The sequence below is a fragment of the Peromyscus californicus genome, unplaced genomic scaffold, assembly GCF_007827085.1.
Source record: "Peromyscus californicus insignis strain IS unplaced genomic scaffold, ASM782708v3 Scaffold_20__1_contigs__length_68692818, whole genome shotgun sequence".
Taxonomy (NCBI): Eukaryota; Metazoa; Chordata; class Mammalia; order Rodentia; family Cricetidae; genus Peromyscus; species Peromyscus californicus.
In genome coordinates, this window is record NW_026294503.1 from 351,897 (window position 1) to 376,758 (window position 24,862).

General features: G+C 43.7%; 1 protein-coding gene across 1 annotated transcript in view; it reads left to right on the forward strand.

Annotated features, from left to right (window-relative positions):
• The window catches only part of Ptdss1 (phosphatidylserine synthase 1), a 68,497-nt gene extending 45,855 nt beyond the window's left edge, over nucleotides 1-22,642 (forward strand). Inside the window, exons 10-13 of the mRNA XM_052747569.1 lie at nucleotides 12,823-12,922; nucleotides 19,071-19,139; nucleotides 20,157-20,226; nucleotides 21,621-22,642. Of these exons, the coding sequence (XP_052603529.1) occupies nucleotides 12,823-12,922; nucleotides 19,071-19,139; nucleotides 20,157-20,226; nucleotides 21,621-21,730 (349 nt within the window). The 3' untranslated portion in view covers nucleotides 21,731-22,642. The remainder of the gene's footprint in view (nucleotides 1-12,822; nucleotides 12,923-19,070; nucleotides 19,140-20,156; nucleotides 20,227-21,620) is intronic.
• The last annotated feature ends 2,220 nt before the right edge of the window (nucleotides 22,643-24,862 follow it).

Sequence of the window (24,862 nt, forward strand, 5' to 3'; positions counted from 1 at the left end):
ATGGCAGAGCTGAGAGTGAGTCAGCACTCCTGCACTAACTAGGTTGTAATTTCCAGTGCCTGCCTCTAGGCAGAGGGCCTCAGGCAATTCCAATGTTTATTTGCCTTTTAACCTTGCTATATCTAGGTCACGGTGGCAGCAAGCATCAAAGATTCAGAAGGGGGAACTGTCTGAGATCCATCTACTGTATTGTCTGGCTACCTTGTTCAGCCTGGGGAAAAGCACAGGTATTTACATTTGAACTGAGTAAAGGGAGTGTCTCAGAGCCTTGCAAAAGGGCGATTCCTACCTCAAGGGTTCTGGAAATAGGTGGGGCAGTTAAGTGCTATCACAGTGGACAGGCTTTCTGTGTGCCAAGCCTTTGGATTTAGCCCAAACTAGTGCCATTTGAGTCTTAGTAGGAAAGCTATGCCAACCTTTTAGAAGGTTGCTGTTACTTAGGAATCCATCCAATGTGTTGAAGACAGTGTCTGGTGGTTAAATGAGTTCCTATGATTATTGAAACTAAATGCATCCCATGCTCACCACTTCCCACCCCCTCCTGCTGGTCTTCACACCTGGACTGCAGTGGTAGCGACCTTCTATCCACTCTCCTTCATACTATAGTTTGGCTCAACCTCCAGAATGATCTTATTAAAATGTAAACCTTCTTATATTAAACCCTCCCTGACACTAAAAGCCAATCCCTAGAGTAGCCTTCATGATGCAGATTCCTCTGGCTTCAACTTTACTGGTTCCCTTTGTTCCCTTCACTTCTGGCCCTTGCCCATGCCTTGCCCCTGCCAGGCATTCATTTGACCACCCACACCAAGAGTACCCTACTAAGGAGTTTCTCTGCCAATGCAGTATGACAAATCAAGCCAAATTGAAAAAGTATAAGAACAGGTATATTGAGCAAAGCAACTCCCGGGCTGGTTCACTAGCCTCAGAGAATGAGGCCAGAGAAGTCACCTGCCCAGGCCAGGGCAGGAAAGTTTTATAGATTGTAAGTAAGGGGTGATGATGCATCCAGCACAAGGTTTGTGCCCAAGTATGGTCAAAAGCTGAGCACTTAGGCGGGGACTTGGGAGGCTGGCAGGCAGCATTACTGGAAGAAGCTACAGTAGTCACCACGAATGCAGAACTGGGCTTTCTGGAGCCTATCCTTTCTGAGCAGGTGGGGTTTTGGAAAGACAGAGAGAGACAGAGACAGGGAGACAGATAGACATGGGAATGCAGCTTTCCGGACCATACAGGGGCACCGGAGGCTAACACTCACAGCTGGTCTCTTCTAGTCTTTGCTCTGTGAATCCCACCAATTGAGAAGAAGATCACCACCACAATTTTGACCCAAGTTTGAAGAAAGCTTGATTTTACTGGGGTGCACACAAGAGCTGTCCAGCAGACTGCCTTCTAAGTTGGGTTAAAGAGAACAGCCCGGGTCCATTTCTTGGGCCCCTTTTAAGGAATAAAATCATGAGTACTTGCAAAGCAGGTTTGCAGAAGAGAGACAATGGAGCGATAAGGAAGACCAGAAAAATCTCAAAAACCACCATGTGGTCTACATGTGGACTGAGGGTTAGGGAGGGTCAAACAAGTCAAGGGCATAGGTTAGGGCAGGTCAGGCTCCAAAACAGACTTCAAAGCAACAACTCAGCTCTAACATAAATGGAAACTTATTACAGCATAATGGCCCCTACCTTCAAAATGGAGTCAGGCAGTTCCTCATTCCTACCTGCACTTATGTGTTTCTGTCAGATCTTTGATAGAGCACTGTCTTTAATGATGCCATTGAGTGGCAATTATTATTCTAGAATTGTTTATATGATGGGTGATAAGTTGATAACATGTTGGAGGATACAGAGTCCGATTATAATAACTATTAGAAGTAATATTAGAGGGCCAATGAAGTGGGGGGAACCATCTTAGCCATGACCAGTCAAAATTTGTTTGAGAGACTTTGACTTTTCCTTGTAGATCATCAATTTAGTTGTCAATAATGTGAAAGAAATCAGAGATATTAAAAAGCACATTCCAGTAAATTGCTGACAACTAAGATTGTGTTTAAGTAACGGGTAATCTATAGTAAATCTATTTTGTAGAATAGTTGTTCTTGTTATGCCTAGATCATGGGGACCCTTAAAAGACCACCACAGAAACCGAATCCCATATGTAAAAGCAAAGAGCCTTTATTCAAGCAAGTTCCAGCTTGGACCCTCCGTGTATCCAATGCAGTACCATTGGAGAGTGCCGAGCCCAGGCAGGGTGGGGTTTTTAATTATAGTAGAGGTTGGGGGTGAGGGGATTTCTAGGGTTCAGGACTCTGGCTAGGGACATCTTGGTAAAAGGGAAATGGGTGTGTGCTTGGGCTAAAGGATACCTTCTAATGGTTGGAACTGAACGTTTGGAATGTCAGGTATTTCCCCTTAGATGCTGGCCCTTCCTGGGTAGAGTTAGCTTATAGCTTTTCCTGGGGACTAGGTGGTACCTACCAGTAAGCCTGTCACGGCAGCTGTGTGGTCAAGCTGTTTTGGGCCCCCACAGTCTCAGTTCTCGCATTTCTTGATTAGTTTTGGCTAATATTTCTACTGTAATATTAGTAGCTTTTGAAATTAGACCTGCTATTTTAGAAACCTCTCATTGTAGTGCTAATCCTGAAATTTGCCAGAAAGACCAGTTCCACCATTTTGGCTGAATTTAAACAAGCTTTTATTAAAATATTAAATACTATCCAAGATGGAATTTTATCTAGACCATCACCTGGAAACTTTCCAGGTGAGTGGCCACGAGACTTGTGTTGACAGAGCTTATATGGGCAAAACCCATAGGCCACCATACTTTCCCATGAGGCTTTGTCCTTAGTTTCCAAGAACTCCAACTCCCAGAATCCCAGGAAGTTATCTATCTGGTTTTTGGGCAGGTGTTATCTTTTAAGAACTACAGTTCCCAGAATCCCAGGAAGTTGCCTGGTCTTTGGGCAGGTGGGGCTTACAGGTTAACTTTGGGTCTAACAGTAGTCCAACAAAAAGCCCTGGGACAGGTAACAGAAAGGCCACAATAGCAGCAACTGTAGTGGATCTAATAGATGTAAGGAATCATCTCAATTTTCAGGAAGAGCTCTTGTAATTCTATTGTAAAGATTTGCTGAGTAAAATAGGTGTAACACATCCTGTACCACATAAGCCCTCATATCCTGCAGGGAGTACAGAATAAGTATTATTTTCACAGAAAAATGTCCATCCTAAGGCCAATCGTTTACCAAAAGGGAGAGTGTGATAAGAAGTGGAATTACAATAGGAAGGGACATTTGTGCAATCAAAACATAGACATTATCAATGGGAACACCAGCTACAGCTTTTGAGACATTAGTGGGGCATGTTCCATTTTGTCCTCTGTTATCCTTGTATAATTTTCATGAGAAACCCCTATTCCATACAAATTTCTTTCTTAGAGCCGGGGAATAGAGGAATCTTTTCTGACACAGAAGGAGTTTTCTCCTTGAGTTTTTAGTGTTAAATGGACCCAGACATTTTTAAGTTATAGATAGGGTTACTCTGGGTATGTTAAATTCAATTGAAGTGATTAATGAATCATCCCTTCCCCTTCTTATTTTTATCACATCTGTAATTTCTGTTATCAGAAAAATAAAACTGTTAGCCATAGGACAATCTTGGTGCAGATTCTAACAGCAAGAACACACTGTTTAAAGTTTGTGATAGTCAAACTTTAGGAAGTGTGATTTTTTTAATGGCCTTTTTTTATTCACTTTCTACCTCTGGGAGCTAGGCTCCTCTTCTGTGGGTTCCTTGGGTGCCTTCTTGAGATGTGAGTGATGAACCCAGGAAGGAGTACCAGCAACCTTAACAGCAGTTGGCATCCAGAGAATCACAATATAAGGTCCTTTTTGGTCCTTTCCATCTAGGTTCAAGTTGGCCAGGTTTGAAGCTGCAGACCAATACAGTTACTCTGGGTTGGAATGGGTGATCTGGTGGGCAGTGCCCAGCCAGTTGAGCATCCTAGACCTGAGGGAAAATCTTATCCAAGGTTAATTACAATCCTTTTAAGGACTTAGAGATTGGAGTGGGGCAATTGCTAACAGTAATGTACCCGAGGGATCGTGGGAGATGGTCACCCATAGACTATTTCATGTTTGGTGAACTTTTCTCGGTAGGAGGTACAACATACCCTGAGAAAGTTGTAAGGCAAGAGGTTATCAACCCAGTTATCAGTCTCAAGAGTATATTTAGTTAAAAATCTCTTTAAAGTTCTATTCGTTCTCTCTATTTCCTGAGCTCTGAGGATGATACATACAACAAAGTTTCCAATTTATGTTAAGAGCCTTAGAAGACAATTGAGATAACTTGGCTGTGAAGGCTGAGCCATTATCAGACCCCAGAAATATGAGGAGGCCAAATCTGGGAATAATTTCCATTAATTTCTTAACTACCACTTGAGTAGTTTCCGCTCAGGATGGAAAGGGCTCTCTACCCAGCCAGTGAGTATCAACAAAGATCAGCAGATATTTGTAGCCATATAGTCCTAGTTTGGCTTCAGTAATGTCCAGTTCTCAAAAGTCACTGGGTAATGTACTTTGACTCTGTTGACCTAGGGGAAGCATGTCCTTCTTTGCATTTACATGGGCACAGATCAGGAAGCGATCTGAAATGCTCTGACGTTTTTCTCAGTGTCCAGGTAGCCAGACAGGAAGAGAGATAAGTTCTGAGATCTTAGGTTACAAGTGCATGGTGTGATTCAAGGCCATTAGCCAGTTTGGGCCCAGTACCTTTGGTATGCAGATTCTTCCATCAGGCAAGATCCGCCATCCATTGCAGCTCTGAAAGCCCCCAAGTCAGAATATGACTTGATCTCTTCTGGATCATACTCAGGAACATCTTCATTGAGGCAGAGTGGGGGCTCTGGGACAGCAGATGGTTCTAGTGCAGTTTGGGTTCCCCCAAAGCAGACTTGATCTGCATGGTTGTCACCTTGGGTTTTGTGAGGTTTTGTTGTTCTGGCCAGTGTATTATGGCCAGTTCAGTTGTCAACCAGATGGCCTCTATCAAGTATGCAATTTCATGTTTATTTTTAATAGTCTTTCTCTCTGAGGTGAGTAAGCTCCTCTGTTTATATATCTGTCCATGAACATGAGCTGTGGCAAAAAGCATATCTGCTGTCTATGTAGATATTCACCTTTTTTCCTTCAACCCATCTTTCCTACTTTTTTGTTTTGTTTTTTTGAGACAGGGTTTCTCTATGTTAACAGCCTTGGCTGTCCTGAAACTGGCTTTGTAGACCAGGCAGGCCTTGAACTCCCAGAGATCCACTTACCTCTGCCTGCCAAGTGCTGGGATTAAAGGCATGCAGCATCACTGCCTAGCCCTTCAGCCCATCTTAAAGCCTGAGTCAGAGCAATTATTTCTGCTCCCTGGGCAGATGTGCCCCTGGGCAAGGCTTGTGCCCAAATGAATGCCTTCTGGCCTGTGACCACCACTACCCTGGCATACTTGGTTCCTTCTTCCATTGCTGCCATCCATGTAGAAATCCACATCTCTTTTGGTAAGAGGAATGTCTGTCAGGTCTGGTCACATACATTGGATGATGTCCAGCATCTCCATGCAGTCATGGATCGTTTCCTCAGTATTGTCATCTGACAGCAGGGTGGCAGTCAGTCCTTATCTGAGTCATACAGGCATTTGACATCCACTGATTGGTGGCTTTCCTCAGCAGGATTTCCAGAATGTGTGAAGCTGTTACAGTTAGAGTCTGTCCCAGTGTGAGCCTGTCAACTTTTTTTTTTTTTTTTTTTTTTTTTTTTACAAGAATTGTGGTGGCTGCTATTCCTCTTAGTCATCAGAGGCTATAGGATCCAGTCTCTTTGAGACGTAAGTTATAGTGTTTTCCAGGGACCCAGGGTCTGAGTCAGGACTCCCTTGCCAATGCCCTTTCTTTCATGGATATTAAAATGAAAGGAGTTGGAGAGTTAAAGTGGGGGCTTGTACAGGGGCCTCCTTTAAGTTCTTAAAGACCTGTTCATGTTCCTCAGTCCATTCCAAAGGAGAAGTATTGTCCCTGGCCATAGCAGAGTACAAAGGTTTGGCAATTTCAGCAAACCCAGGTATCCAAAGACAGCAGTATCCAACAGCTCCCAGAAATTCCCTAACTTGTTTCTTGGTGGTTGGAGGTGGGATTTGCATTGTGGCCAACTATGTGGCCCTAGGACAACAGTCTTTTCCCTACTGGTAGTTCATAGCCCAAGCAGGTAACCTGGAGTGAGCCAATTTGGGCTTTCTTTTTAGAAACTCCATAGCCTAAATGGGCTAGAGTTTCCACAAGGTCTCTGGTAGCTTTCAAACAATCCTCCTCATCTTTAGTGGCCAATAGTAAATCATCCGCATATTGAGGCAAGGTTACCTCCCGGTTCTTAACTATAGAAGAGACTTAAATCTGATTGAGTGCTTCATTGAGGATGGTGGGAGAGTTTTTGAATCCTTGAAGCAGTCTGGTCCAGCTTGTCCCCATATCCCCAATTCAGGGTTGGCCCTTTCAAATGCAAAGATGGGCTGACTTAATTCTAACAGGAATAGAGAAGAATTCATCTTTTACATCCAATACAATGTAAACTTTATGCTCTGGTGGTAATAAACTGAGCAAAATGTTAGGATTTAGAACGTTGGGTGAATGGATTCTACCCATTTGTTCATTTCCTTCAAGTCTTATACTGGTCCTTAGTCTGAGTTCAGGCTTTGGGGCATGCAATAAGAGGGTATTCCAGATTGTCTGGCAAGGAGTAAGTATGCCTGTTTCAAGCAGGGACCTACTGTGAACCTTGATCCCTTCCCTGGCTTCCAAACTGATGAGGTATTGCTTGACTTGAATAGACATTGCTAGTTGCACTATGACAAGTGCCATGTTTTGCCAAGCCAGAAGGATTGTTCTCTGCCCAAACTGTAGGAATTTCCTGGATCAACAACTTTTTCCATTCCCCTTCTAGAGACTGGGTTGGATTTTGGAGGAGCAGATATTCCTCACTCATTGGGCAGGTTATAGTTAAATCCTTAGCAGGGCCTCCTAATTGCAACCTAGGAGTATCTTCTGAGAACGATATTGCTGCTTGGAGCTTCTTCAAGAGGTCCTGTCCCATTAAAGGGTAGGGACATTCAGAAATAACAAGAAAAGAATGAATCACAGTCCCTTGTTCTAGGTTAGCAGTCCTGTCGGTGGTTCATTTATATTCTTTGATATCCTGTGGCCCCCGTTACTTCTATTGTTTGGTAAGGGGTCCTAGGGGCTCCCATAATGCTGAATGAGTAGCCCTCATGTCCACCAGAAAATTTACAGGTTAGCCCCTATTGGTGAAGGTAAATGGGCTTCTGGGGGCCTTGTTCAAAGGAGTATTGGCCTCACTAATCCTCCATAGCTAGGATTGGCTTGGGTTTGGGGGGACCTGTTTCTGGCATGGACATTCGTTTTTCCAGTGGCCTGTTATTTTTTTTTTTTTTTTTTTTTTTTTTTTTGCAATAGGCACATTGGTCCTTTTTTAAAGCTCTCCCCTTTTTATCATGGTGTGCATGGGCAGTGTTGAAAGTGGCTGGGGCTGTCACACAGCCACAGTGGGATGCCCCATCTTGTTTATCAAAAGATCTTCTTTGCTATCTCTGCCATCAAACACCTTCAGGGCTCTCTCTAATAGTTCTGACCTGTTCTTTCCTGCAAATCCATCCACCTTTTGTATCTTTCCATGTATGTCAGAGGCTGACTGAGCAACAAAGGCCAGGTTAATCGCCTTGAGATTTGTCAGGTCCTCTGGGTCTATAGGGCTATATAGCTGATAGGTGTCCAGGAAAGCTGAAGGCGATTCATCTGCATCCAGTTTCACATCTGCTAACTTAGATATGTTAGTGGGCTTTTGGGATGCCATTTCGTCCCTTCCAACAGAACCTGGTGGTATTCACTGGGTGACCTCCTACCTTTCTCTGTGGTGTAGTCCCATTGGGGTCTCTGTCTTGGCAGACTGTTGTCAATTGCATTTACCCTCAGGTTATCAGCCACTGAAGCTGTTTCGGGGAGTGCTTCAGCTGCTTTTGTGAGAATCTATTCCCTTTCTTCAGTAGTAAAAAGGGTATGGAGAATCTGCTGACTGTCATCTCACGTGGGGAGATAATTGAATGAGATCGAATCAATTAGAGAAATTAAGGAATCAGGGTTAGTACTGAAAGGGGGCTTCTGAATCTTATAGAGAATCTTGTAGAGATCTGTAGTGGAGAAAGGGACATACAAGTAGTGATTTTTAGTGAAAAGCTATAGAGGAGCAAGGACCAAAGGAGATGCCACCCTAGAACCAGAATTGGAGGAGGAGTTGGGAGGGCTATATTGGGACCCCTGGCTTGTGTGTGGAGGGGAAAAGACATGAGGAGGTAGGGAAGAGCTGGGGGGAGGTAGGGGGAGGTAGGGAAGAGCTGGGGGAGATGGGGGTAGGGAAGAGCTGGGGGAGGTAGGGAAGAGTTGGGAGGATAGAGGGAGGTAGGGAAGAGCTAGGGGGAGGTAGGGGGAGGTAGGGAAGAGCTGGGGGAGATGGGGGTAGGGAAGAGCTGGGGGAGGTAGGGAAGAGTTGGGGGGATAGAGGGAGGTAGGGAAGAGCTGGGGTGGGGGTGATGGGGGAGGTAGGAAAGCTGGGGGGAGGTAGGGGAAGTAGGGAAGAGCTGGGGGAGAAAAGATGGGGAGGTAGGGAAGAACTAGGAGGTGGGGTAGGAGTAGATGTGGATGGGGGGCAGTGAGGCTATGATGGTGGGACTAGGGCGGTAAAGGTGGAGGCTGAGGTGAGGAGGGGATAGAGTGGTAAAGTTATATATGGAAGGAGGAGGGATTCTTCCTTCTGCGAATTCTGCAAAAAGGTTTTCAGAGGGCTCCTGCATCTCTGCTACAGACCCTCGGAGAGCCAATCTGCCGACAATCAGGGCTTGGCCACCTTGCCCATTAAGAACCATACAGACCTTCGTGAGGGGCGGGAGGTTGGAAGTTGCTTCAGCCCAAGGCAAAATGTGTCAATCCAGTCTGATCTAGGTAGCCATGATTACCAAGGGTGACATCTGAGAATCGAAAGTGCCCTGGGAGGGCCAGTCAACCCCGAATGTGGGCCATTCAGTTTCACAGAATGTTCAGAGGCAACTCTTAGTGAGAGGATAATCATAATCCTCCTTGACTAGAGGGGGCTAAATTTATCAGAATGTTTTAAAACACAGGTAGAGGGCTGTCAGGCTTATTATCTATTCTATCTGTCTGTTTAGTCACCCCAAGTCCAAATAAGCCAATTAACACAGAAAGTAAAATGACAGAACAGAAACAGTAAACAGGAAGCCAAAGACAAGTCAAAAAAAAGGGACATGAAACCAGACCTCAGGTGGATGGTGCTACGTCTCACTCTTTGTCCTGGGCTGGAGAATATTGAGGTTCCATTGAACACCCTCACATCCTAGATCAGGATCTCAACAGACCAGACTATGGCTTACCAGGGAGGCCTCTAGAGGCTTACTGCTTTTCTTGCACAGCAGTTCACTCTGATAGTCCCTGAAACTGAAAGCACGCCTCAGAGTCTTGGAACCTCTCAAGATGCACACTTCCTGAGGTGACCCTTCAGCCCTGGATTTCTGAAGTGAGGGTCCAGCTTTAGAATTTGGATGGATGATCTGATCTCGATATGATCTCGCTGAGGCCTCCAGAAAATGTTAATCCCATTGGGCAAGAATAAGACCACTACCACAATTTTGAGCCAAATTTGAAGCAAGCTTGGTTTTTATTGGGGTGCACACAAGAACTGGCTAGCAACTCCTCCTGAGTCCAGTTAAAGAGACCAGACCTTAGACTATTTCTTGGACCCCTTTTAAGGAGTAAAATTATGAGTAGTTGCAAAACAGGTTTACAGAATAGAGATGATGGAGCCATAAGAAAATAGAGAAAAATCTCAAAACCACATATGGTCTCCATGTGGAGGGGGGGTAGGGAGGGTCACGGTATTCTCAAAAAACAAGTTAAGGTCATAGGTTGGGGCATGTCAGACTCCAGGAAACAGACTTAAAAGCAGCAACTCAGCTTTTATGGTAAATGGAAACTTTTTTTTAACAATACAGCATAATGGCTCCTTCCTTAAAATGGAGTCAGGCAAGTTCCTCAACTCAGCTGTCACTTTCTTATTGAGATGTGTCCATGTACACAGATAATGGCATAACTGAGGCTTCTTATGTCCTGGAGATGCTGGTGTTCAGAAAAATCTGCAGGTCTTTATGAAACCCATTGAGTAGATCCTGATCAGCATTTAAGTAGAGGGCTAGAGAGATGGCTCAGTTGTTGCTGGCCACTCTTCCAGAGGACTTCAGTTTGATTCTTATCACCTACACAGTAGCTCATGACCAACTTGTAACTCCAGTCCCAGGGAATCCAATGCCCTTTTCTGGTCTCAACAGGCATAGACATACATGCAGGCAAAACACCTATACATATAAAACAAAAATGAGGAAAAATGAAGCAGAATGGAAAACCACCAAAGTAGGTGTCAAAGGACATATTACAGTTTAGTTAAAGATTTTAATTGCTCTTATTTTCTAGAATTGGGGAACACTTATTCTGTAAAGTAGGACAGATGCTCCGATAAACTGAGGAGTATAGGTCCATTTTAATGGAGATTAAAGGGTGGGGAGAAAGCAGAAACAAAGAATAGAAAGATTATCACAGAATTATGCTCCTTTAAGACAAAGATAAAGAAACAGAAGCATAGACATAACTTATTGTTGGTATTAGATTGCTTCAACTTACTTCCTTATAGGATTAGATAGAAAGAACTCCTTTATGCCTATGAAATTGGCCTGTTTGGCACATTTTGCATTTTTGTAATCTCTAATCCCAGTTTCTTAAATCAGATAAATACCTTGGTTTCTACTTGGTGACAGAAACTCCTTTGGTTTGAGTGACTCCATCCTGACTTTTAGCCTGCTCTATTGGGACCTGAGGCAAGAGCTCAGTTGAAAACAATGGCCTACTGTACTTTTTATTTAATGAGGGTTGCAATTATTTTATGAGACTTTTGTTTAAATGGTGTGTGGGGGGGGGGGGGGAGAGGAGGGGAGGGGAGGGTGAATTGGAAATGCTTTGTTACCAACTCTGGTCAGCTAGTCCTGTGCTGTGACCACATGACTGAGAAAGCATCTTAAAGGAGAAGGAGTTTCCTCTGGCTCACACTTTGAGGATGCAGCCTGTCATGGTGGGGAAGGCAGGCAGCAGAGCTTATCAAGGCAGCAAGTGATCACGTCTCTATGGACTGGGAAGCCGAAAGAAGACATGAAGTAGAGCTAGCTAAAAACCTCAGAGGTCCACTTCCTCCAGTGAGCTCCATCTCCTAAAGGTTCCATATTCTCCTAAAACAGCACTACCAGCTAGAGACCAAGTATTAAAATATAAAACACAAGCTTCTTGAGCGGGACATTTTACATGTAAACCATAACACCATGCTTTTGAAAAGGGACTCAAATCGGAGTGAACAATCGGAATCTAGTACTATGCTTAGGATATTTTGATGACCGAAGTGAAGATACTCACACTTGTGTCCTGACACTTGTGTCAGCTTCGTTTTTCATTGTCCCAGCACAAGAGTGACTCTGTGACACTTACCAGCACCACAGGCTCAAGCTGTAAAAGGCCGCTGCCATCTAATGTTAAATCATGGCCTATACTCCAAGATTGGAATACTAAGTCTTTTGTAAGGATTTATGAGTTTAAATGATGCTTAAGCAGGGGCTTTTAAGGGGGTGGTAATTAAGGAGCAGTGGTCTCCAATAATTCCAGATGGCTACCATTTAACTTTGTTTGGGTGCATACAGAGAAAAAGAAAGTCCCAAGCTCTAGAAGATAGTATCAAAAATACTTTCTGCTAATTTTTTCTGCTTTTCTGAAATGGGCCTAATTGCAAACACTCTGTTGTTTAGAACCAGCCATGTATCTGATGATGGCTGTGATTTTTGTCTGCCTGTGGACAGAGGATCAAGGTCCTCACGCACCAATGATTGACTATTTGGATTCTGTTCCAAGCGTAGACTCTCTAACGTGGAATTATTCAACATCTGTATTCTTCGACCATCTTTCTAGCCCAACTCATAACCCTCACCTCATCCATTCTTATCTCCAACCTCTGAGCCGTAATAAAGGCCTAATACTTTTCTTTAATGTTTTAATTAAATGGAAATCATGAATTGTTTGCATGTGTGTTAACATTTTTTTGTTCTTAGCAAAATTGTTTAAGAGAGGATAAAAGGGTTATATTGTCAGTAAAACAAAGGATATTTAGTCATGAGACTCTTGAAAGACTAGGAGGGAATATAGTTGATGCCTTCAAGTATTGACAGACTCCATTAGAGGGCTCTAATGCTACCTGTGTATGCCAAAGGTTATAAGAAGACAGCAGATGAAGGGTAGAGGAGGCAGTCTCTAGCCCATAACAACCAGCCTCTAGCAGCTGAACTCTGACCAGAAAACTGAACCAACTCTCAAAGATAGTAGATTCTCTGTGCTTCAGAAGGTCCCCAAGTTGGCTTGAGGGCTCACTCTCAGGTGATGCTGGGTGTTCCTAGATATTAAAAACAAGTGAGTCAAGATTTTAGAGAATAGAAAAGGAGAAAAATATTTCCAGAAAAAGTGTGATGGGAAAGAACTATGTCATTTTGTAGAGGACCTGCTTCCTGTGTCTGAAGCAGGAATCTTGACCATCGGCTTTGGGACTCATCTGTTGCATGTTTATGGCAATGAACACGCTCTAATAAGGTGAACTAACATTGAACCTCTCGCTCCTTGTCTACTTAGGGTCATTGGTTTCCTGGAAGCTATTGTTTGCATAAAATTTGGACAAGATCTCTTCTCCAAGACCCAGATACTCTATGTTGTATTTTGGCTTCTTTGTGTGGTAAGTCATTACTCTCACACCGCAGAATATTAGCTGAACTTCCTAGCTATCTTTAAGGAAACTGAAATACAAAAATAAGATTCTCTTGTACACTAAGTTTCCTTAGAAGTTCATAGACATTTTCTTAATAACTTAAGATTGGGCACTAGTCTAAAAGTTTAAGACTAAAATACAGCCATACAGCAGCTTAAATGGGTCACCTTGGCCATTTCCAAATAGATGCCCTCAGCAGGTACACCACCTATGTGATTTCTTTGCTTCTGGGAATGTGTCTACATGAGGTGAACTAGTAAGGACTTTGAGGAAGCAACAAGGACATTTTCCATGCCCTCTCCTTCATCCTATCACTGTGACTTTTATAGTATAACATACATGGGTTTATATACAACTTGGCATCACAGAGTAGGTTTTGGAAGCAATCAGACCACAGGTGTTCTGCTTTGTAGGCCACACTTCTACCCCAGAGAGGGACCTACTCTGAAGAGAAGAGTTTAGTGGGGCATCAACCTAGAGCTCCATCCTTTTATTTCTGTCCTTTACTCTTACCTCTGAAACTGAAATGTTGGAATGTTGGCTAGCTTGATTATAATCAGGTCTTGTGCAGAAACCACGCCTGCTGGGAGTTCATGAGAGTGGTGGTCTATCATGTCCAGAGACACTGTTTCATTCCCTGACCTTAGACTTCACATTTTTATAATTTCTTTGAATTGCTGCCCACCCATAGCAAGTAGTTGTCATACCTGTCAAGTCTCTTTTGCTCTATAGCATTCCTTATGTCTCTAGCTCATCCTCCCTTGCAGTTTGAGGGAGAAAACAGCTCATCTGTCCTATAGATTTTCTTACTGTCTTCCCAATTTCATCCTCTCTTGGAATAAAATACATTTTTGATTTTCTATAAGGTATTTTTGTTTTATTTTGTTTGTTATTTTTACAATGTCTGTTTTTAGGGTTGTAGGTTTGAAATGCCAACTACACCAGCACCTTTCACCAGCTCCTTGATCTTGAGCAGTAACAGGGAATGAGTATCTCCAACGTAATTAAAGTACGGAATTAATAATTAATTAAAGTACAGAATTAATTATATTTTTCTATCCTAGTAAGATTAGAAGAAAGAGTTGGGGGCATTAGGTGTATGTGATGTTTTGCTTCTGATTTTCTTGGATTGTTCTCTGACATGGTCACTTCAGGTTTGGACTGGAATATGATCTGCTACATGGGTAGAGGGCTGCTTACCTTACCTGCTACAGGAGAGCCATGGGACCACAGCAGGATAAGCCAGAGTGCCCCCCAGATATGGTCGAGGATACTTCTTACCATAGTACATCATGAGCAGGTCACACATGAGCAGGTCATACATGGTTGTTCTAGTCCTAACCCATGTAATGGAATTGATTTTGTTTATATCCTCCTTTCACAATATTGAACTTTGTGAGTATAAAGAAGCTTGATCATCCTTTTGCCATCATTGTCATGAGCACAGAACCTGGCATATAGGAATCTCAGCAAGTATGTAAAGAATGAGTTGGAGAGGCAGAGACTACAGATATCCAGGCCAAGGGATCAGCTTGTACAGACATGGGACTGTGAAAGCAAAGAGGGAACACTGGAGAGGATAGGAGTTGCCTGTATAGGAAGGACTATGCATACTTATAGTTGAGTCTTCTAGGAGTTGTAAGTGAGAAAGGAATGTAGTCTGATTTTTGTCACAGAGAAGCACTGTGCAGGATGGGGTCTCTAGGAAGAATGTTAAATTAGAGTATGTTTGTTGTTTGGTCCTAATTGACAAGTGACAGGTAGAAGCGAAGCAGAGTCATTGGAGGGCAAGGAAAGGGCTAGCTAGGTTTGTTAGTTGTTCTAGAGATGTTTGCATAGGACACTTGCCCTGTCATTACCCAGAATGGACTTGAAGATAACTCTGGTGTTTCTAGATTGTGGTAGTAACAGGGCACATGAGAGCAGCCTATAGCAGTTCTGAGTTGAGGTTAAATTTTTAGATGAAGATATTTTATCTCATCATCTGCCTCACTGAATTCTTCATCTGCTCAGTAACATTGGATAAGGCTTGCTAAGGGGTGACCTGACCCAAGCTATCCCTATGTAGGACCAGGAGAAGCCATGAGATTATAGGAAGAGTTAGAAGACACTCCATAGGGACTTGAGATGCTGGCCAAAGATAGGATTCCATGGAGTAGCTGGATTTAAGAGGCCAAGTAGGGCTTTTGTGACAGCCATAAGATGACAGTGAGACGCTGAAGAGGGCGGAGTCCCTGACTGACATCATCAGGCATGACACATGGAGAGGTCTCTGTGTAAGATGAATCTTAAAAGGTCTTATTAATAAAAAACCCAGAGCCAGATATTGGGATGAAAACTGAGAGATCAGAGGAGCAGAAAGAAGCCAGCCACGTTCTTACCGCTAGGAAATCCTCAGCCAAAGAGAGAGCCACTTCTTGTATACTCACACCTATATGCCTTTCTGTTCTGCCATCTTACTTCCTCTCTCTACCCAGCTTCCCTTTTTTGCCCAGCTCTGTCACTTCCTGTCTGTCTGTACAGACCTCCAGACCTCTATGGTTAACTAGTGCTGGGAATTAAAGGTGTGTGCCACACCTGGCTCTGTTCCCAGTGTAGCCTTGAACTCACAGAGATCCCAATGAATCTCTGCCTCCTGAATGCTAGGATTAAAGGCATGTGCTACCATTGCCTGACTTCTATGTTTAATATAGTAGCTGGCTTTTTCCTCTGATCCCCAGATAAGGTTTATTGTGGTGCACAAATAAAATATCACCATTACTCGGCTTGAAAAGAGGCCACTGAGCTGGTTAGCTTCCATTCTTATAACAAATACCTGAAGTCAGTTCAAAGAGAAAGGTTTATTTTGGCTCAAGGTTTATTGTTTTGGGGGCTTCAATCTACAATCATTTATCCCCATAGTGTTAGCCCAGTAAGAACAAAGTGTGCTTGTGTGATAGCCGGATATGAAAGAAAAGGCTTTGGCATGTTCCTTTATATCAGCAACATTTGCTGAGTATCCTCTGAAGTCAGTGTCCTCCTAAGATCCCAAAAGAAAAGAGTCTCAGCACTCCCTTTGGCATCCCCTTCTTTACGAAGGACGTTGTAATATAGACATGGTAACAAGAGAACATGAAATCCAATCCATATGCTAACTAGCAGGTCTCTACATGATGGAGTTTTAAAGATGGGAAGGAGAGACTCATCAGCACCTTTCAGAGAAGCCGCCTATGACCTAAGACCTTCTACTGGGCTCTGCTGTTTAGAGGTTCCTACCACCTCCCAGTTGCAACAAACTGTGAACCAAGGCTACCATGGACCTCTGGGAGACATTCAAAGCATAGCAAGTCCCTGCTGCTGCCTTGTGTGTTTCACAACCCAAAAGAATGGAAACAAATCCCAACACTTTTCATACCATGGCCTTTATTAAAGAGCATGAGACGATCATTATTCAATAAGAGAGCAGTAGGTTACACCATGCCTACCATAGTACTCAAGAAACAAAGGCCCTAATTCTTTCCTTTGCTTGGCAAGGCACCACATACAGAATTTAAGATTAATGTGGAAGCAAGCATCTCATGTGCTGCCTAATAAGGTTGTTGAATAGTCATCATACATTTTAATGTTTATTACCATAATTGTAAAGCCAAGATGGATTCTGCATGCTCACTACTGCCACATCCATGGGCACAGACTGCCTGGCTTTCATCCCACAGAGTTTTCAGTTCTCCCTCCCTCGTTTCTCTTTAAACAAAATCCATGCAATTACTGTTTTAAATCCAGACCTTGACATTTTAAGTGGGTACTTGCCTGGATTTCCACAGGTATGATTGCAAATCCATAAATTACAAGCTTTTGTCTCCTGAACCAAGTAGAAAATGGGCCTCTAGGTAAAGTGGTACATTTGGCAACCACATTAGGCCCTTTGTGTGGTGATCGTGATGATGAGGTGGCCTGTATTTTCCTGGTCCTTCTGCAAAGCCAGCTCTGTCTGCTGATTCCTGTTGGGGAAAGCCCCAGCTGCAGCCGGACAGCACAGGCTTGGAGATGAGAAAGGAAAGAATCTGACCCCTGGTGGTCATAATCTGCAATGGCAGGCCAGTGGCCATTACCTTCCTCCTCCCAGGCTCATTCCATAGCCTGGGAAGAGGTGCCTAAGCTCCCTCTCCCAGTGTGAAGCTGTTGTGCCCTTGTAACACCTAACACAATGGAGGCTCACACACACATGATACATTTCTACTTGTGGCTATTCTTTCCCTTCCATGAAAAATGGCAAATTTAATGTTGATGTATGTTATAAAATTTGGACAAGTATTAGAATATGCTGGAGGTTAGAAGCCATTTACATTTTGTAACTGTAATATATTCATTCATTGCATAGTTTTTGTTGTGAGGGAGTGTGAACTTCTCTTTAAAACTCCACCATGTAGAGACCTGCTGGTTTGTGTATGGATTGGGTTTCATGTTCTTTTGTCACCATGCCTCTGTCCCAGCCTTCTTGGTGGGCATCTAGCAGGAGCACTGAGATTCTTTTCTTTTGGGTTCTTAGGAGAATGCTGACTTCAGAGACACTTAGCAAGTTGAGGACATGAAGGAATGGGCCAGAACTTAGGCTCCAGGCTATAGGGATAAGCTCACAATTCTGCTGCTCTTGTCTGTCTGCTGTTCTGTGAGGTATTGTTTTTCTCAGTGGATGGAGGAGCTCCACAGAAGGATGGTGATAGGAAGATATAAAGACATAAAACCAGTATCTGACTTGAGATCAATAACCTCTTTAAAACTAGGACCTGGTCTGTTCCAGTTTTTCCCCATGTCACCCAAGTCCCTGGAAGGCATTCACCGCTATTTTTCCTCTTCTGTTAAGTGGGAAGATTAAGAATCTCTAAAGTGGCCTTCTAGATCTAAAGCTCTGATTCTCAGAAAGAAGTAAAATTATTCTCTCAGGAAGAGCAAGTCCCACCATGATTTCATACCGGTCCCCATGGTTAGGATGAGATGATAGGTAGCGATGTACCCAAGTGTCTATAGGAAATAGTGTGAACTCTCTGGGTATTAGGGATGGCTTAGTGTAAAGTGTTCTTGAGAATGGGCTGTTTTGTTTGATTGCGTTTGTTTACTTCACTCACTCTTTCTGGCCCCTCCTTTCCCCCTCATACCCCCTTTCTGCTGTCCCTCTTATTCCCTCTGCCCTTTGCTACTCAGTCTGGGCAGCCAAAGACTTTTCCTAAACTTAGTTTTTTGACACATTTTGAAATTTTGGATTCTCACTATCCATGAGAGATGGGTTTCATGCCCCCACCTCTGGGATACACAAATCCACTAGCTATCAAGTCCTACATTCTTGTTGACATTGTGCTTGTATAGTGTATGCATGTCCTCCTATAGCATTTAAAGCATATGTATATAAAACATAAATACTGTGTAACTTGTTTTTTAGGGAAGGATGATGAGCATTTTAAAATCTTTATTTTGGTACAAATACATTTTTTTTTTTCTCAAAAATTTCTAAACCAGTTTGTTGACTCTGAGGATGGGAAACGTCTACATGCAGTGGGCCAATTGTCTATACTTTTGTCCTTACACTGAAGTTTAAGCTGAGATACCAGCTTCTGGGTAGCCTCTCATCTCATGCAGGTTGTTACAAAGTATTTTCAGTCTCTTTGTTTTTCTATCTACAAAAGCAACAGCAGCAGGGGTCAGAGTAGAGCAACTGGCTCTGAAAAGCCAGGGTGGTAAGCTCAGCATTGTTCTTGCTCAGTCCACAGGGATGCCTTCCCAGGCATTGTTGCAATGAGGCTGAATGAGACTTTTCTGTCCAGAAGTTCTCTTTCTTAAGCTGAGTTTGTGGACTTCTTAGCAGTGGATGCCAGGTAGAGCCATTTGTCTGGTCTCACCATAGCCCTTCTTACAAATGGAGTATCTATGACCTGCCCAACCAGTCCACCAAACCCGTTCCTGCTCATCTCTGACTGTCCCATCTCAGCCACATCCAACCGTTTTGAAGCCTTGCCCTGAAGACAGATGGCAGAAAGGCACTGAGCTATCTTCTGGATTCTCCCAGGATCCCAGTTTCTGGAAAGTGAAGTGTATGTGCACTGTCAATTATAAAGGGGCTTTGTGTCTTTTTGTCTTCCAGGCCTTCACCACGTTCCTGTGTCTGTACGGCATGGTTTGGTATGCAGAGCACTATGGCCACCGGGAAAAGGTAGAGCAGAAACAGAGGTGGCCTCCATTTAAAAGACCCAGTGGGTAGCGCAAACACACAGAGGGAGAGAGATAGCATAGCAGCCTTAGGGAGTGATGCCAGTCCTGCCATATAGGAACTTAACGTGTCAGAAGGTGCCCCTGTTACACAGCTGTGCTTGCTTGTGGCTGGCCTGGTCAGTATCTTTATCCTCCTTTTGCAAGGAGTTTAAATCTTAGTTACTTAAATAAAATTTTAAAAATTAGCTAAAACAAGTGTAGAAGCGGGAAACCCCTGAACCCATTCTCAAGGTTGTCTTATATTCTGGCTCTTTTGCCTTTTCAGACCTTTTTATATGTCCCACTCCAGGCCCCCCACCTGCATTGCCTGCTTCTTACAGTTAAAGTAGAGAATGGTTTGAGTGGGTTTTAACACTAGAGTAGTTCTGGGCATTATTGTGTTTGGTGTGTGTGTGTGTGTTGATGTGTGGGATTGTTTATGTGTGTAGGGGGGTGTCAGGGAGGATGCGGGTGGGGGAAACTTTTATGTGCAGGCCAGAGGCTAACTTCAGATATCATTCCTCTCTGTGTACTTGTCCATTGTTATTTTTTATTTTTATTTTTTAGCAGTCCCTCTCACTGGTTATAATAAGCATGAGCCACTATGCCAGGCTCTTTGATTTGGGTTCTGGAGATTGAACTTAGGACTTTACTGACTGAGCTATCTCTCCAGTCCTGTCTTTGTTTAAATAAAGATAATGCTGTCATCCTTCATTCATAACTTTGAGCTTGGATATCTGTATATGTATGTGATATCATCATCAAACCTAGGGCCTTGTCCATGCTGTATCCCAGCCTCAGAGCTAATGCTTTCTAGAAGGTTGATTCTGTGTGTTCTGGCAGACGATCACAGGCTTCTAGCTGAGAAATACAGGGTGAACCTTTTCACACTCAGCCTGCCCCCCTCCTTTTTTTTCATCCTGCCATTCTTCTCAGGACTGACCTAAAGCTTACCCATTAAACCTGTGTCTCTCTCTAGACCTATTCAGAGTGTGAAGATGGCACTTACAGTCCAGAGATCTCCTGGCATCATGGGAAAGGCTCAAAAGGTAACAACTGTCTTGCTCACTGTTTAAAGCTTTATTGAGTCCTCTGCACCTCAGACCTACTGTGGAGACTTAGGGTCAGTGTTCATCCTCTGAGCTTCAGTAGAGACATTGAAGAGTCTCAACCTACTTATCACATCTCTCCTGTCTACTAAGAAACACATGGTTCTCCAATATCTAGCCAGAAGCTTGCCTTGTGAGATGAGGCTACAAACTGGGTTCTGCTTTCCTCAGGCAGGAAGTTCTACACTGCCTCAAGCCTCATGGTGGGAGCACTCCCCCTCTTGGCTTTTATAGTGGGTGAAAATGCTTAGAGAGTGCTGTGTGCCCCTGAGAGAAGGCCTTTCAGAAGAGGTTGCTGAATGTGATGGTTTTTATTCTGGAAGCAGAGCTGTGTGAATGGGACCCTCAGCTGACCTCTCTCTGGGAAGCATTTTGTAATGATCTAGGGTGACTGGGTTATTTGAAAATTTTAAATTTATGAAACATTGACAGTGAAGAGACTCCACTGGCCAGTACTTTTTAGCTCTTGTCAGAACCAAGAAGCATGGCTGAGGGGAGCAAACTGTGAGTCTGAGAGACTGAGCTTGATGTGGCCTGTGGTAAAGAAGACTTGTGAGTTCTTTAGAAATTGTGCCGAGAGGTGACCCTGGGGAGCTGGTGACTAGGAACTCTGCTTAGTTCCCTGCCACCCTGTAGACTGTTGTCATGTGTGGGCAAAGGGAGTCATCAGACCAACCTTATCTGGTTCCATCCAGTTGCATATCAGCCCTGGACACTCTTGGTTTCCCGGTAGAAAGGATTCATGAGTGGAAGAGATACCGCTTATGAAGGAAAGAGTCAGCCCAATGTTACAATGTCACCTCAGGCTCCCACTCATGAGCAGTAGGCTTGTAAAGATGTTGACCTTTCTGCTAATAGTCTTAATTTTATGAAGTCAAGAATCTGTTCCAACTGAGAGCTTACAAAGCCTGTTTAACAGTTCACTGTGTACAGCTTGGGGGATCTGTACTGTTGTTGTGAGCATCGGATGGATACTGATGTTGTCCCTTGTTTGTGCTCTCATTTGTGCTCACCCTTCTGGTCCTCATGACTGTGCTGTGTCCAGTCTATTTTACATACTGCCAGAGTAAAAATTCCTCAGGGCCCAGGTCTTATGGTGCATTTGCCTTGTATACATGAGGCACAGCCAGACTCTGTCAGGTTCACATGGCCTTAATTTATCAATGAGGCCACTAGAGGGAGAGCAAGTGTCAGTTGGCTCAAGTCAGTGTTGGGTAAGAGCTGCTTCTAGATGGCAGGCTACGGCAGGCTAGAAAGGGAGAACCACAGATTCCAGAAGCCAGCCGCAAAGCCCAAAGGCCCCTGGTGATGATGTGTTGGCTTCCTTTGGGCAGGTTCTGAAGACAGCCCACCCAAGCATTCAAGCAACAGTGAAAGCCATTCTTCCAGAAGAAGGAACCGGCATTCCAAGTCCAAAGTCACCAATGGAGTTGGAAAGAAATGAAGAAGCCTAGTTAATATCAGATGTTCCAGAGAGTGCTTAGACCTGAGAGGGCAACAGAACATCTTCGGATCTTCCTATGTGGAGATCAAAATGTACAGAACATACAGAAGGGGGCTTTGGGGATCATGATTTGAGATTATAAGTCTTGGCTTCCATAGCCCTGAACACACATTAGGCTGGCCATGACTTGGGGTTCTTTGCCAACAGGAGGTGTCTCCTAACTTCAGCACATGGCCTGTGGTTGCTGGTAGCTATACAGTGTGCTGGAAGGACAGGATAGCTGTTTGCCAGCAATGGCTCTGTGCTCATGTGTCTTGTGGACGCTGTATAAATATCTTAATTCAGATGATTTAACCAATTGGTTAATGAACTGCTCACTGGGTTTTATTTTTATGAATCTGCCTTTCCATTTGATTGATTGTTTAAGTTCAGTTTGCTTTTCCATCTTTTACTTCCTGTTGTCAAGTTAGAATGCTTAAAAGCTTCCAGAATCCATTGCTGAAATTGGGGTTCCTTCTAGAGAAACAAAGAGTGGGGGGAGCTTTTGTGTCCCTGCTTAGCATACTCAGTCCCTAGCCACATGACATATGACCAGCAGCCTAAGTTTGAAGGAGGCTGGCTGCTTGCACTGGCGTCTCAGATTGGAACCTGTTTTGTTCCATTCCAAACGCTGTTTGTCCAGACTGAGTGCACAAAAGCGACCCTGCCAGAGGAGCTGGGTTACTGCAGCTCCTCTCCTGCCAGGTGCCTTTCCCATGGGCTTGGTTTTTCTTCTATGGTTTGTTGCCTACTTTGTCTTTCTGTCTCATGTGAGGTGCTAGTGAGTATTAATTAACTTTCATCTGTGCCATGCTCTCCTAGAACGTTCTCCCACCCTGGATCCTTGTTTTAAATAAACCAGTTCACATGAAAGTCTCCTCAAATATCTGTCTGTTAGAATGGCATTTCTTCATTATCTTTTTGGTCTTTCAGCGGTTTATAAGCAAGCTTGTATTTTACAATTGACTTTAAGATAATACATATGTATATGTGTTCTATATGCTGAAGAGAAAAAAGAAACATTATTTTTAAAGGGCTTATGATATATGTCCTAGTCTGAATCTTCCAGAGTAATCCACAGGAAGTGGAAGTGTAGCCATTGTCTGTCACTGTGGTCATGCTGACCAAGTTGGGTTTTCTTCTTCAAACAAGTGGCCTGTACAGATACAAACCTACTAACCCTTGCTCTTATTTCCTGGAGCACAATGATTTCTGCATCTTTGCTGTCTTAAAGGAAATCTTTGAACTATAGAAGTTATGTTTTCCTTCTTTTAAAAAAGAATTCTCAGATGAGAGGGTTAAATGAATCATAAACAGCCAAGGTCACAGTTAGTGCCCTGAGTGACCACTTGATCTAGAGCCACCTACAGACATGCCTCTTCAGCCAGACTGTTCTGAGAAGATCAGCAGCAGCAGCTAGCCCACACTGGGAATCCAGGGCAGGCCATAGCTCTCAGCTTCCCCACCGCATCCCATGAATGTGTTTAAAGGGGGGCAGAGCAGTGCATGCTGCATATACTACCTGTCATTCCCCATCCCTTCTTTCATAGTTTTGGTATTGAACCCAGGGCCTCTTGTGTGCTAGACAAGAGCTCTGCCTCTGAGCTTTGGCCTTCTCTCACATTCCATCAAACAAGCTTTTATGAATATAGTTATGACTTTAAAACATCCCTCTGCTTTGCAGATTGGTGAGTTTGTTTTGTTTCTGTGCAATTTTGGTGAGCCCCAAAATTTATATCCCTCTTATAGGTTCTTTGTCATGCCATTGAGGGTTTCCAAGGTCCTTCTCCAGAAGAGCTGGGTCTTGTGCTGTAGGACTCATGTAGTGGGTGGCCCAGCCCCTCTGAAGGGGCACATGCCCATCTTCTACAACCAGACAGTTAAGTGCCTGTGGAGTTAATGGTGAATTTGACATTGCTGTGGTGTGCGTAAGAACCAAAGCACACATGCGTTAATGTTTCCTCTCTGACTTTGTAGGAAACAGCTAGGAAAGCACGCTAAGTTCAAACTTTCTATTTCCCCCTTGAGTAAGTGCTCTTAGCTGCTGTAATGACCAAACCAACACTTTCCATGGCTGTGTTACCATTACTCCTCCACATTTCCAGGTTGATGGAAGTAGAACACATGTTCCAGAGGCATCTTTCAGTGAGTGGTGACTATAAGTCACTTCATGACCCCCTTTGCAGATTGCTGTCTTTAAAGACACCACTGTTGAGGGTATAAAGCAGGAGGAAATTTTTTGTGTCTTTCTCCCTAATTCACACTGCACTGAGTGTCAGACTCTCCTTCCTTTTCATCATCCTTGGACCTTACAGGCCTCTCTGCCTTCCCTCTTGTTCCTTTCACCATTCATAAAGAAGCCTTTGACGACCTGCTCTCCACCCATGCTCAGATGTTTCACTGCCCTGTTGAGCATTTTGATGATACCCAGCATCTGGTAAGTGCCAGTCTTCACTGGGACTGCCCTGGAAATCAGGTTCTCACCCAAGAAAATAAAATTGCTTACATCAGTCCCAGTCTTCTTAGTCCCTACTCAGAAGCCACTTGCCTCAGAGCATCCTGAGAAATGATACCTGCTTTGTTAAGGCCTGCGTTTTAGAATTGGATTTCCAGAATGTTTGGGTTACATTTCAAGGCCCTGACGGAGTGACTAGTTGGGAGGCTGGGTAAGAAGGGAAGGCTTACTACTGGATGGGAAGCAAGAAGTGGGGCCTTTGGGAGCAGACTGAGTGTGTCCTCTAAACACTGTGTTTGACATCCATTGGCTGTGCCCAGGGACTGTCATAGGACTGCTGGGCATATCACAGGTGAGTGTGACTTAACATCCAGAAATCCACAGGTGGACTATTGTGCCTCTATATTTCCTATTTCTCTGATGTAGAAAGGCCTCTGGTTCCTGCATCTCACCACCCAATGGAACACCTCTTTATGTGTATGCATGTTTCCATGATTACATTTGAGATTTGGTTCTTTGCAGTCAGTATTGGAATGACTGATACTGATGGGCCACAATCTTACTGCTCATCCGTAATTAAAGATGTAATTTTTACATTTTTTTATTCTGAACTTTATGGTAAGATGGTCACAGGTAAG